The 13,745-nt window shown below is 36.2% G+C and overlaps 1 protein-coding gene across 2 annotated transcripts in view; it reads left to right on the forward strand.

Moving 5' to 3' along the window:
- The window catches only part of NUP153 (nucleoporin 153), a 76,407-nt gene that overhangs the window by 25,304 nt on the left and 37,358 nt on the right, over window positions 1-13,745 (forward strand). The window contains exons 3-11 of one of the 2 annotated variants that reach the window (XM_039248581.1): window positions 444-692; window positions 826-965; window positions 1,047-1,175; window positions 6,640-6,756; window positions 6,850-6,894; window positions 7,006-7,062; window positions 9,283-9,429; window positions 12,269-12,321; window positions 12,811-12,937. In XM_039248581.1, the coding sequence (XP_039104512.1) occupies window positions 444-692; window positions 826-965; window positions 1,047-1,175; window positions 6,640-6,756; window positions 6,850-6,894; window positions 7,006-7,062; window positions 9,283-9,429; window positions 12,269-12,321; window positions 12,811-12,937 (1,064 nt within the window). The remainder of the gene's footprint in view (window positions 1-443; window positions 693-825; window positions 966-1,046; window positions 1,176-6,639; window positions 6,757-6,849; window positions 6,895-7,005; window positions 7,063-9,282; window positions 9,430-12,268; window positions 12,322-12,810; window positions 12,938-13,745) is intronic. The other variant, XM_039248582.1, reaches the window with a different exon arrangement.

The following is a 13,745-nucleotide window of genomic DNA, read 5'->3' on the forward strand; positions in this document are numbered from 1 at the left end:
CAGACTGAAACAGCTCCAGGCTCTGAGCTGGCAGTCAGCACAGAGCCCGACGCGGGGCCCGAACCCACGAACCGCGGGATCATGACCTAAGCGAAAGTCGGACACTTAACCGACTAAGCCACCCAGGCACCCCTGCTTTTATTTTTTTATAAGTGGGTTTTATAGTATCAATTTAAGGAAAATAAAGAGCCATGCACTTTTAGAAATCGTATGTGATCACTGAGACATACATAGTTTGATACTAGGTTAAAGTTTATTGCAGATAGATGAAATCTTGTTTGGCTAAATAGCATAAACTGGGCTTATGGGGGGCTTCAGTGACTTAAATTGAAGCAATGTTGTATAGTATGTTTTCTTAAAAACCATTTTGTTGTGATATTGTATTGCTTTTTCTAAGCAGTGTATTCATAATATTAATGCTTTTTTTTTTTTTTTTTTTTAAGAACCCTCAACAACTAGTACTTCTTCAAATTACCCAGATGTATTAACAAGGCCTTCTCTTCATCGGAGCCATATGAATTTCTCCGTGTTGGAGTCTCCTGCACTACACTGTCAGCCCTCTACATCCTCGGCATTCCCAATTGGCAGTTCTGGATTTTCCCTTGTGAAGGAAATTAAAGATTCTACCTCTCAGCATGATGATGATAACATCTCAACTACCAGTGGTTTTTCTTCAAGAGCTTCTGATAAAGGTATTCTTGTCATTTGGTAGTAAAGTTAAACTTCATGGGATAGGTTTTTTCTTGTAATTTTCATTTTCTGTTTATAAAAATTGAGGGCCTTGTAATTAATGCTCTAAGTATGTATTACATATTTTTGTTTCAGATATAGCTGTTACAAAGAACACTTCAGTGCCACCTCTGTGGTCGCCAGAGGCTGACCGTACTCATTCGGTCTCACAGCACACTGCCACCAGCTCAAAAAAACCAGCATTCAACTTGTCTGCCTTTGGAACACTGTCCCCTGTGAGTACTAATGAGATTTGATCCAGTCACATTCATTTTGAGTGTTTGTTGCTCATAATTTACCATTGTGTTTCTGTGCAGTCACTTGGGAATTCTTCAGTCCTTAAAACAAGTCAGCTTGGAGATTCTCCTTTTTATCCTGGAAAAACAGTGTATGGCGGGGCGGCGGCAGCTGTAAGACAGCCGAAACTGCGCAGCACACCCTATCAGGTTGGTTTGAATAGGAGGGCTGTTGACGTTAAAAAAAATTTGTCAAGTAATAATGGCGCTCAAATGGAGTTTGGTTTGGTTATTTTTCGGCAAAATGATAGAACTGTGGATTACAAATGTCGTTTTCATTTAGGGACTGTCTGAACATTATAGTTGACCTAAGTGAGTATTTATTCATTACGTTTGTGAGTATTGTGCGCGCCTGTGTTTTAGGAACTGTGATGATTAATTCCTTTTTTTTTTTTACAAAAATTGAGGTGTAAATTATGTGTGGTAAAATTTACTCTTATTAGAGCATTTGCATTTTAACAGAATACATGTGGTTGTGTATGCATTCTGCAATCAGAGTGTTGAATAAACATTTCCATCACCACAAAATGTTACCTTATGCCTCTACTGTTAACCCGTCTTTCTGCTTCTGCCCTCTGGCGACCACTGATCTGCTTTCTTTCCCTGTAATTCGGATTTTTCCAGAATATCATTTAAATTTAATCAATATAGCATCTAGCCTTTTAATGTGACCTATTGTACTTAGGATAATGCATCTGAGCTGGATCTATATTTTTGCTGAGTTGTAACTTGTTTATCCATTCACTAGTGAAAGGACACTTGGGTTGTTTCTGATTCGGAGCAGTTGTGAATAAGTGGTGATAAGCATTTTGTGTGAACATTAATTTCCGTTTCTTTTGGGTAAACTCATAGAAGTTGGCTGCTGGGTCTTATAGTAAGTATACATTCAACTTCCTAATAAATTGCCAAACTGTTTTCCACGGGGGCTGATACCACTTTGCATTCTCAGCAGTAATGGAAGAATGCTCTGGCCAGCACTTGTCATCAATTCTTCATTATTTTATTTTAGTCATTCTTATAGGCGTGTCGTGGTGTCTTGACACCACTGTGGCTTTTACTTATGAAACTGAGCATCTTTTCATGTGCCTGTTTGCCATAGATGTATCTTCCTTGGTGAAATACCTGTTCAAATCTTTTGCCCATTTTTTAATAGGGTTGTTTCCTTAATGAATTTTGAGACTACACTATTTATTAAATCCTTTATTACATAAGTGTTTGCAAATATTTGTTCTCTGGCTCAAGTCTTTTGAACAGAAGTTTTTACTTTTCATGCACATCAGTATATTGGTTTTTTTCCTTATATGTATGGCTCATGCTTTTGGTGTAGTGTGTAGGACATTTTTGGCTCCCCTAGGGTCACAGTCTCTTCTGTGTTTTCTAGAGGATTTATAGTTTTAGGTTTTGTTTTGTTTTGTTTATTTTAAAGTTTATTTTATTCCGAGAGAGAGAGAAAGGGAGTGGGGAAGAGGCAGAGAGAGAAGGAAAGAGAGAATCCCAAGCAGACTCTGCTCTGTTAGCACAGAGCCCCCCGACTCAGGGCTTAAACTCATGTACTATGAGATTGTGACCTGAGCCGAGATCAAGAGTCAGTTGCTTAACTGGCTGAGCCACCCAGGTACCCCACAGTTTTAGGGTTTGTTGTTGTTGTTTGTTTTTTAAATTTGTTTGAGAGAGACAGAACAGGAGGGGCAGGCATAGAGAGAATCCGAAGCAGGCTCCATACTGTCAGCACAGAGCCTGATGGATGACTCGAACTCATGAACTATGAGATCATGACCTGAGCCAAAACCAAGAGTTGCAAGCCTAACCAACGAGCCACCCAGGCGCCCCCATAGTTTTAGGTTTTAATTTAGGCTTCTGATTTATTTTGAGTTAATTTTTGTCCATGGTATGTATCATGTCATGAGGGATCAAGATTCATTTTTTTTTAACATACATGTCCAATTTGTCTAGTACCACTTGTTACAGAAAAGTCTGTGCTTTTTCTGCATTGCAGTGCTGTTGCATCTTTGTCGAAAATCAGTTGGCCATATATGTAGTTCTATTTCTTGACTTTCTATTATTTTCCATTTTTATGTATCCTTTGGCCAACTCTACATTTGCTATGGCCTTGTAGTAAGTCTTGAAATCAGTAATATGAGCCCTCCAACTTTGTTCTTTTTCAAGCATGTCTTGGCTTTCCTAGGTCATTTACTTTTTCATAATTTTAGAATCACATTACCAGTTTTTAAAACTATTGGAATTTTTATTGGAATTGCATTGAGTCTAAAAGTCAATTTAGGGAGAAGGATATACATCTTAATAAAATTGAATCTCCCCGTCCTTGAACACAGTATGTCTCTCCATTTATTTAAGTCTTGAGATTTCTTTCATCACTGTTTTATAGTGGTCACACAGACCTTCCACATATTTTGTTAGATTTTTACCTAAGTATTTCCTGTTATTTGGTATTAGTTAAAAATAAATAGCCTAAATAGCCTGTTCAGTAAATTGAATACATAGTCAAAATACCTTCCAGCAAAGAAGACTTCAGTCTCAGTTAATTTTCTTGGTGAATTCTACCAAACATTTAAGGGGCGCCTGGGTGGCCTAGTCGGTTAAGCGTCCGACTTTCGCTTAGGTCATGATCCCGCGGTTCGTGGGTTCGAGCCCCGCGTCGGGCTCTGTGCTGACTGCCAGCTCAGAGCCTGGAGCCTGTTTCAGTCTGTGACTCCCTCTCTCTCTGACCCTCCCCTGCTCACGCTGTCTCTCTCTCTCTCTCTCCTAGANCCCTCTCTCTCTGACCCTCCCCTGCTCACGCTGTCTCTCTCTCTCTCTCTCCTAGAAATAAATAAAAACATTAAAAAAAAATTAAAAAAAAAAAAAGAAATAATACCAATTCTATACATACTTTTTTGTATAATAGGAGGATATACTTTCCAACATACTATGGGGCCAGTATTACCCTGATACTGAAACCAGACAAAGGCATTACAAGAAAGTCACAAACCAGTATTTCTCAGGAATTACAGACCCAAACCTTCTCTATAAATATTTGTAAGTAGAATCTAGCTATGAAAAGGATACTTTTTCATAATCAACTAGGGTTTATCTTGGGAAGGCAAGATTGGTTCAACTTTTGAAAATTAATGTGATCTACCATGTAAACAAACTAAAAAAATAGAAACCGTATGAATATCTCTACAGATGCAGAAAACACATGGACAAACTTCACCACCCTTTCATAATAAAAATTTCTTGCAGCCTGAGGAATAATGGGGATCTTCTCAACCTGATAAATGGTGTCTACAAAAAATCTTGAGCTAACATCATACTCATGGTGAAAACCTGAGTACTGTCCTCCTAAGGTCAGGAAGAGAGCAAGGCTGTCTGTTAGCATACTACTGTGTAGTGCACTGCAGGGCGTAGCCAATACAAGAAGGAAGAAATAGTCTTATTCATAGACGATGTGCTTATCTATATAGAAAGGCCTAAGAAATACAAAAAAAAGTTATCAGAACTTAATGAGTTCACCAGGATTACAGAATACAAGGTCGATATGCAAAATCAGTTGTATTTACATATATATTAGCAAAGAACAGTTGGAAATTGATTAACTTAATAAATTTAATAATAAATTTAAGGTGAATCCCACCATCTTGTATTGTATCCTAAGAGTTTTTTGAAGCCCATAAAAAATTGTTTTGTGTACATGTTGTGCTTATATTTACAGATTTTGACATTTTAAAGATGGAGGAGTAATTGTACTTTCAGTATATAGACTCTTGGAGAGGGGAATCTGTGAAGACAACAGTCCATGACAAACATAGAAATGGCATAGAAACAAGTATATTTTAAGACTGTATCTTTAGTTTCTTGCTTTCCTAATTAGAGGATGGTTTCATGTATATGGTTAACAGTAATTATGAGTTTTATTTCTGAATGTGTTCACGAAGGGCAATACTTTATTATTTAAGAAAGTGTTAACTAGATGTTGGAGTTACACAGGGAGCTTTTTCGAAAGCTTAAACTGGACCGTATTAGTTCCTTAAACATTTTTTAGTTAAAATAATAGCTCATCCTGTTAGTAGATAAAATGATGCAAGCCTGTGATTCACAGAATAGTCCAAGTTAGAGTGTATTCTTCATTTCTTTCTTATATTGAATCCTGTACTTTTTAATGAGTAATCATGACATACCCTTAGAAACCTTCTCAACACAGGCTTCCAAATGTTGATCATTGACATTTGGGACAAAGCTATTCCATTCCTAGAGTGTTAGAGCTGGGAGGTATGTTAAAGATTCTCTAATTCAGTTCCATTTTATCAATTAGCAAGCCGAAGCCCTGAATGGCCAGTGGCCAGTAGAATCCAGTGGCAGGACAGACTGTCAGATTTTCCTAGAGGATTTTAATGTTGCTTCATGTTTGCCAAGGCCTCTGGCCTGAACAGCAGTTTTTAATGGGCATCAAGTTCTTAATAAAACTAGTGGAAAATAATGCAGCTACTCTGGAAATGTCATTAGTGTTTGATATCAGAGAAACATTCTTTAAAGTAATTATTACGGTTCAAATATTGTGAGCTATTTGTAGAAACTGGGTTGTGTTTCAGTTGTGATAAGTACCAAACTGCTTTGTGGTAGTCATTTGGTTATTGGAATGTTGTAATGCATTCTTGAGAAAAAGATCTGTTCTTAGTTGGAATTTGTAAACATTGTGTATTCAGGGGTACTTGTCTCTTCTTTATAAGGTTTTTTCCTTAACTCCCAGGCTTTAAAGGTTGTTAAGAAATAGCTTGAGTATTTAAAAATTTTTCTTATGTCAAAATTTGAGAAATGAGTTTGAAAATTTTAATTTCCTTTACAGTAGAGTCTACAGTCTCTTCATTTAGTTATCTTGGAATTCAATTAGCTATCTAATACCCAAAATAACTAATATTTTGATATCATTCTCATTAATTCAGTTCTTTTATATATGTTCATTTTTTGTTGGATTACAGTTGACACACAATGTTACATTAACTTTAGGTGTATGATACAGTGATTCAACAAGAAGTGTTCTTAGATTTAAATTTTTTTAATGTCTTATTCATTTCTGAGAGAGCGCGAGAGAGAGACAGACAGACAGCGTGAGCAGGGGAGGGTCAGAGAGAGAGGGAGACACCAGAATCTGAAACAGGCGTCAGGCTCTGAGCTGGCTGTCAGCACAGAGCCCGACGCTGGGCTCAGACCCATGAACCGTGAGATCATGACCTGAGCTGAAGTCGGACGCTTAATAGACTGAGCCACCCAGGAGCCCCTGTTCTTTGATTTAAATATCAGGGATAAATGGGTTAAAGTAGTGCTGGAACTTTAACCAGTGATCTCACTTTTCCCATCTGACGTAGCTGCACATCTTCAGTGTGGTGTGTGCTGTCTTGTTTCGGGTTGTAAAAGTACTTGGCTTTTCAGTAAAAGGTATTAAGAGAGTATTAAGTTGAACTTAGTAATAATGACAGCATCCATAGATAAATTCCTGTTAGGACATTAATCCTCTTTCTCTTTGGATATCTATTCTGTTTTGCAAATCTTTTCATTTCTTGAAATCTGTGCTTTAGAGTTTATGGTCCAAAACAGTAATATGACGTTTACTTCATAGGCACCGGTCAGAAGGCAGATGAAAGCCAAGCAGCTGAGTGCCCAGTCCTATGGTGTGACCAGCTCCACAGCTCGGCGGATATTGCAAACTTTAGAGAAGATGTCCAGCCCTCTCGCGGTACATTTTTAGAATCACAGTTAAATGCAGGTGTATAATAACATTTGACTTTCATGAAAAATTTTAATTTTGCTTTTGTTTCAACATTTACAGGATGCAAAAAGAATCCCGTCTATTGTTTCTTCTCCCCTGAATTCTGTAAGTTGACTTATAAACCTTTTTTAACAGATACATTTTTGTATATTGGTGATGAAAGTCCTCTATTTTTCTAAATTTCCAATCTATTCTAATAGCATTTTACTTTTTCAGCCTCTTGATAGGAGTGGAATAGATACGGCCTCAGACTTTCAAGCCAAAAGGGAAAGGGTAAAACTTCTTTTGCATTTATTAAGGTTTAAGTAGTTTTATTGTATTTATTTTTAATTTAGTAAATATATAAATTGAATTTGATAGTCATTAGGGAACATGTTTGGCAGATAATGTTTTTTTACTTGTGGCTTCTTGTGAAGGCCTGCCTTAGTGCAATGCTCTTTATGTAGTAAGTGCTCAGTCAATAGTTTTTGGTTATTTGGCATTTTCATCTTCAGCATCTTGTTGTCTATGAGTAACTCTGACTTTTTGATAAATAAAAGTAGGAGCGGACAGTGCTTGACATGTTTAGTAATTACAGAAGTTCAGTGAACTTTATAAACCCTCATTGGGTATAATTATCTTTGTAATCTTTCCTCATTAACATGTCAGATCTGTTGTGTGGGACAGAATTTCATTAGTCAGTCAAATAGTGTTTCAAGATACTGGGACTAATAAAAAATATAACTTAGATTATAGTATCTTGATAACCCTTCTAGTGTATTCTGTTTGGTTAAAATCAGTTTTGGAGGTTACTGTGGAAAAATTAAAATGCTTGATAGAGTTAAAGAGGTATATTTTTTGTTAGTTATACTTGCGTTAAGTGTCTTTCAGGAGAAGCAGAGTCCCAGATCCTTACTTGTGAAAGCATTTAATACAAACCAGTTTTCCTCACAAGTCATTTACTAAAATTATCCCAATTTTCTGAATTCATTGTGGGAACTGTATGTGAGATATTGGTAAATTATTATTTTTACTGAAATTCTGCAGAGAAGAAGACTAAATTCAGGGTTTTGGGAGGGGGATAGTGTTATTTCATAATTTTTAGAATTACCTAGATATTTGTAATTAGCCATGGTGATGGGATTAATTTATGGCATTGGCTGCTTTTCTCACACTCCTGTTTTATATTAGATTGTTTAAAAAGAAGTAAATTAAAAAATTGTGCCATAGTACAAGTTCTCATTGATAAGTTTTTTGTTTTTTGTTTTTTTTGTTTTTTACAAATAGTTTATTGTCAAATTAGTTTCCTCATAACACTCAGTGCTCATCCCCACAAGTGATCATTGATAAGTTTTTATTAATGGTTGAGTATAGTATCAATACAATATTAATTTCATTAATGGGTGTGAGGGTATATAAAGGCCAGAATACAATATTGTAGTTCATGTTTCACAGATGTAATTAGAGCCGTCTACAAAATAGACTGTCATTGAGTTGTATAATCACAGTTGTGAGGATGAGGGAAGAGCTAGTGTGCAGAAGCTTTGCCTTGGAAACCAGTGTTGTTCACAGCTGCTGCTGAGAGAAAGGACTGTATTCAGAGTATTACAATCTTTGGACAGAGTACAAGTTCTTGGGTTTATAGTCCATTTTTCCCAACAGGACCTTTACTGTGTTTCCGTGTTGCAAAAGACTGTTGACAAAACACTTGTGTGCTCAGATAATAATGCCAGTTTATTTTAGGATTTGGAATTCTTTTTTTTTTTTTTTTTTTTTTTTGTTTATTTTGTTTGAGAGGGAGAGAACATGTGTATGTGGGGGAGGGGCATGGAGTGAGAGAATCCTAAGAAGGTTCCGCATTGTTAGTACAGAGCCCCACGCAGGGCTTTAGCTCATGAAATGTGAGATCATGACCTGAGCTGAAATCAAGATTCGGCCACTTAGCTGACTGCGCCACCCAGGTGACCTTAGGATTTCAAATTCTTAACAGAGTTTTACTAATAAATTAAAAGACTTTTAGTTTGGTTTATAAATAACAATAGGGGAAAATTAACTTGGAAAGAAGTTTGCTCACAGTTTTAGCAATTATTTTTAGCTAGTTTAAAAATAATTTTATTTTTAAATATCCAGCTGAAGGATATCTAGATAGTAATTTTGGGGAAAATGTGGCAAAATCGGTTTTAGTTTCTATATTTGAAATTCAACCTGTGAAAGCTTAGATTTTAAGAACAATTTTGAATATAGTTTCCATTTTGCTGCTTATATGAAAAGTCACTAAGTAGAATAAAATAGTCTGTGAAACTATTTGAAATTTTATATATAGGCTTACATATAAACCTACTGCTATTCTATTACTATCCATTTTTCCTCTTAGTGTTTGCATACACTGGACATTTCTCTAGGAAGTATTCATAGTCTCTAGATCACATTAACTATTGCCAGATTATGTTTGGATGTGTGTCACCGATATATATGAAAATAAATTTTTTTCTTTGATTTCTGATTACCTATAAGGTGGATTCTCAGTATCCCCCTGTTCAGAGACTTATGACCCCAAAGCCGGTTTCCATAGCAGCAAATCGAACTGTTTATTTTAAACCATCTCTGACCCCATCTGGTGAATTAAGGAAGACTAATCAAAGAATAGATAAAAAGCACAATGTGAGTATGTGTTTATTTTCACTATTTTTTTCTTTCTTTCTTATTTTTAACATTTGTTTGGGAGAGACAGTGTGAGTGGGGGAGGGGCAGAGAGGGAGAGACACGCAGAATCTGAAGTAGGCTCCAGGTTCTGAGCTGTCAGCACAGAGTCCAGTGTGGGGCTCGAATCTATAGACTGTGACATCATTGCCTGAGGCAAGGTTAGATGCTTAACTAACTGAGCCACCCATGTGCCTCTATTTTCACTATTCTTTGAATATTGATCAAAATGAGTAAGAATAAATAATATGAGTACTCCACCATTGTAGTGTAGCAACTAGGTAATGGATAAATTTTGTGTATTAGTGATGCGAATTGGTATGCCTTTCAAATGGTTGGCACCTTGATCAAATCATAAATTAGAATTTACTAGTAACACTAGTATGCACTCATGGTTTAGATGAAATAATTTTGCCAGACTTGCTTTGTCTGTATGTTTTGTTTGTGTTGTTGTTGAACCATTTGAAAATAAAAATTTTGTATAACACATCTGTTCACCCCTAAGTACTTTGGCATGCATTTCCTAATTACTTCTATATTATCACATCTACAGAAATTAATGTAATATTATCTAATACCTAGTCCACACTTCAGTGTTGTTTACAGCTACTTTTTTGAAACAGAATCCAAGCAAATTTCACACATTGCTTTGTATTTTCTCTTTCTAACCTCAAACCTTGACCCTTACCACATTGTTTTTGTTTTAAAATAACTGCTTTCTTGGAATATAATTCACATACCTAATTGAAGAGTACAGTGGTACAGTGATTTTTAGCATATTCACAGGGCTGTTCGGTCATTACCACAGTTTATTCTAGAACATTTTCATCACCATTCACTCCATCCAGCCAAAATCTCACCCCCACTCCTCCCTTGCCAGCCCTAAGCAACCACTGATCTGTTTCTATAGATTTGCTTGTACTGGGCATTTCATTTAAATGGAGTCATAGAATGTTTGGTCCTTAGTGTCTGGTTTACTTCACTCAGCGTATTGTCGAGGTTCATCCATGCACATCAGAACTTTATTCCTTTTTATGTTACTGAATATTTCATTGTTTGGATATGCTAGATTTCATTTATCCTTTCATCAATTGAGGGACATTTGGGTTGCTTTTACTTTTTGATTGTACTGAAACTGCTGTGAACTTTTGTGTATAGGTGTTTTGTAGATATATGTTGTCGTGTTTCTGGGTCTGTATGTAGGAGTGAAATTCCTAGGCACATTGGTTTTTGAAGAGACCAGGCCTGTTGTCTTAAAATGTCACCACATTCTGGGTTTGTCTTTCTTGTGTTACTTAGCTGAAGTGTATTCTTTGTACTTACTGTATTTACATGGTATCTTACTATTTGTGTGCTTACTTACGTTTAATTTCATCTGATCATCATAACCTAATTTATTAAAAATTTTTAAGCTAAAGTTGACAGAATAGTACACTGTTTAGCCATTACTCCTTGATTCACCAGTCGTTAACACTTTGTCATTCTTGTTTTATTAAAATTCTAAAAATATTTTGAATATAATTTTGGATTTATAGACTTTGCAAGAACACTTTAAGACTTCACAGTATACTATATTCTGATTTTACCATGTGTTTCCTACAAACAGGAAATTCCCTTAATGTAATAATTGTGGAATAATGATCAAAACCAGAAAATTAACATTATACAATACTGGGATCTAATCTATAGATTTTATTTTGGTGCTGCCAGTCCTCCCCCCCCCCCCCAAAAAAAATTCAGGATTATGTATTGCATTTAGTTTTCTTGTTTCTTCATCTTCTTTAGTCTAGAACAGTTCCTTAGGGGTTTTTTTGTTTGTTTTTGTATTTCATAATATTGATATTTCTAAAGTGCAAGTAAGTTACTGTGTAGAATGTCCTGCTGTTTGGGGATGTCTGGTGTTTCCTCATGATTAGATTCCAGTTATGTACTTTTGGTAATTAAGATGGTGGCAGTAGGGTTTTTTCACTGTGAATTTACGATTTTATCTTTTGTAATTAATAAGTTTCTTGTGGGTAGATAACTGAGAGGATAAATACCCTTTTAGTAGTCTTATCGGTGATTTTTGCCTAAATCTATTGTTTGTAGATTGCCAAAGGGTGGTTTTCTGATTCCACTGATCTTGCAATATTAGTTGACCTCCTATTGGAGGAAAAGTTTTCCTTAATCTCATTTATGTACCTATCTTTCTATGTGTTTTTAAAGTCAACTTTAATTCTCACATTTTGTAGTTTATAATCCTTTATTGGCATTTTTTTGATGTTCATATTATGTCATTTGGTCTTTAAATGGGCTCCTGTGTCTTTTTAATATTTCCTCTCAGTTTTTGAACATTTAGTTGATTTTGATGTAAAAGAATTCAGGCTTGTCCTGTAAGTTTCTGGCCCCAGCCCTGTGATTTGCTGCTTCTCCAAGGAGCCATGATATCCTTTTAATAGAGGAACTTAAATTGCAGGGATGCATTTCCAAAAGAAGATCCTTGTAAATTTGCTTACACCTTTAATAGGCCAGAATGAGAGAAAAGTAAAAGTATTTTTGCTGTCCATAAGTGTATTAACTTTGTATACTACTATTTTATTGAAAGGGCAGTGTGCTCCGTGACATTTTATGTGTATAATAATGTTTATAATTCGGTTGCTGTTCAGAAAGCAGGGTATAAGTTGGAAACTTTAGGATTCACTCACTAAAACCCATCAAATTCCTGGTTTCACGTATTAAAATGGACTGACAGAAAGGAAGTTTTAAGAAAATGAAAACAAATAAGCAGGCAGGTAAATCTGGTGTGCTCATCTTGTTCTAGACTGGATATGAGAACCCTGTGACACCAGGACAAAACAGAGAACAACGAGAAAGGTAATGCGTCTTCATAGCTAAGCTTCTCTATATGTCATTTGTAAAATTTGTGTTTGATTTATGTATTTTTTTGAAGATTAAGAAGTAAAAAAGTTGTACACATGCACAAATCTTATCTGCTTTTATTTTTTAATTAAAATTTCTTTTTTAATGTTTATTATTTTTGAGAGAGAGACAGAGAGAGCAAGCAGGGGAGGGGCAGAGAAAGAGGGAGACACAGAATCGGAAGCAGGCTCCAGGCTCTGAGCTGTCGGCATAGAGTCCGACGCGGGGCTCAAACTCATGAACCATGAGATCATGACCTAAGCTAAAGTCGGCTGCATAACCAGCTCAGCCACCCAAGGCTCCCCTCTGTCCGCTTTTAAAATCACATTCAGTTGTATATATATTTTCTTGTTAGCAGTTCTAATTTTTAGGTGTTCAGTTAGTTAATAAGTTATGGACCAGAGTAATATATCATTTGTTTTAATTTTCTTTTTCTTTGCCTAGTGGCTTTTCTTACCCAAATTTCAGTATGTCTGCAGCCAATGGTTTATCTTCTGGAGTAGGTAGTGGAGGCGGCAAGATGAGACGAGAGAGAACACGCTTTGTTGCATCTAAACCTCCAGAGGAAGAGGTAGGTTATATCCTTATATTCTTGAAGTTTATTACAAGCTTTGGTGTGGTGGTGGTGAGGGGAGATTGGGAGGGATGGATCCTGGGGGAGACCCAGCACAGGAATGAAAAATCTGCCACTGAAGCAGTGCCTACCAAGTGAGTGCTCATGCACGTGTGTGTGCTCAGTGAGCGGGCATTTTGAACCATCTTCACTGTGACAACACAGAAAACCTAAACTACTCCCTTAAGTTTCATGGGTGCCACTAAAAAGCCATAATATTTTGCAGTATGAGAATTACAATGGAAATTCTTTGGCCTTTGGAATATTATTGTATAGTTAGATTTTGTCTCTTTCTGAAACTTAGGTAAATGGATTAATACTGTTACATATTCTTCTCACTTGCCATTTTCTTCATTTGTGAAATTTGTGAGTGTTGTAAAAATTAAGTGCCAGGTTGTTTAATTTCACTGTTATAGGTTTAGCCAGTATGAAAATATACCACAGTCCATTCTATACATCCTGATACGTGCTGCCTCAGCACTTCTGCCTCAGCACAGGCAAGCATTACTTTCTCTAGGCTGTTTATCTGGGGGTGGGGTTGTTGGATTATAGGGGATGATACGCCTCTTCAAACGTGTTAAATGTTGCCTTATTGCTCTGAAGGTAGTTGGAATACTTTAGGGTGGATCTGCAAAGTTTTTGCTAAGGTGATGTGTGTGAAGTGTTCTGCCATTGGAGTTTTATTTAGCATTTCATGTTTAGTAGGAAGGGAGACCTCTTTTTGTGAGTTTCTTGGTCATTTGGAGTTTCTCTTCCTTTATCCATT

This window comes from Hyaena hyaena, unplaced genomic scaffold (genome assembly GCF_003009895.1).
Source record: "Hyaena hyaena isolate Hyena2069 unplaced genomic scaffold, ASM300989v1 scaffold_313, whole genome shotgun sequence".
Lineage (NCBI taxonomy): Eukaryota > Metazoa > Chordata > Mammalia > Carnivora > Hyaenidae > Hyaena > Hyaena hyaena.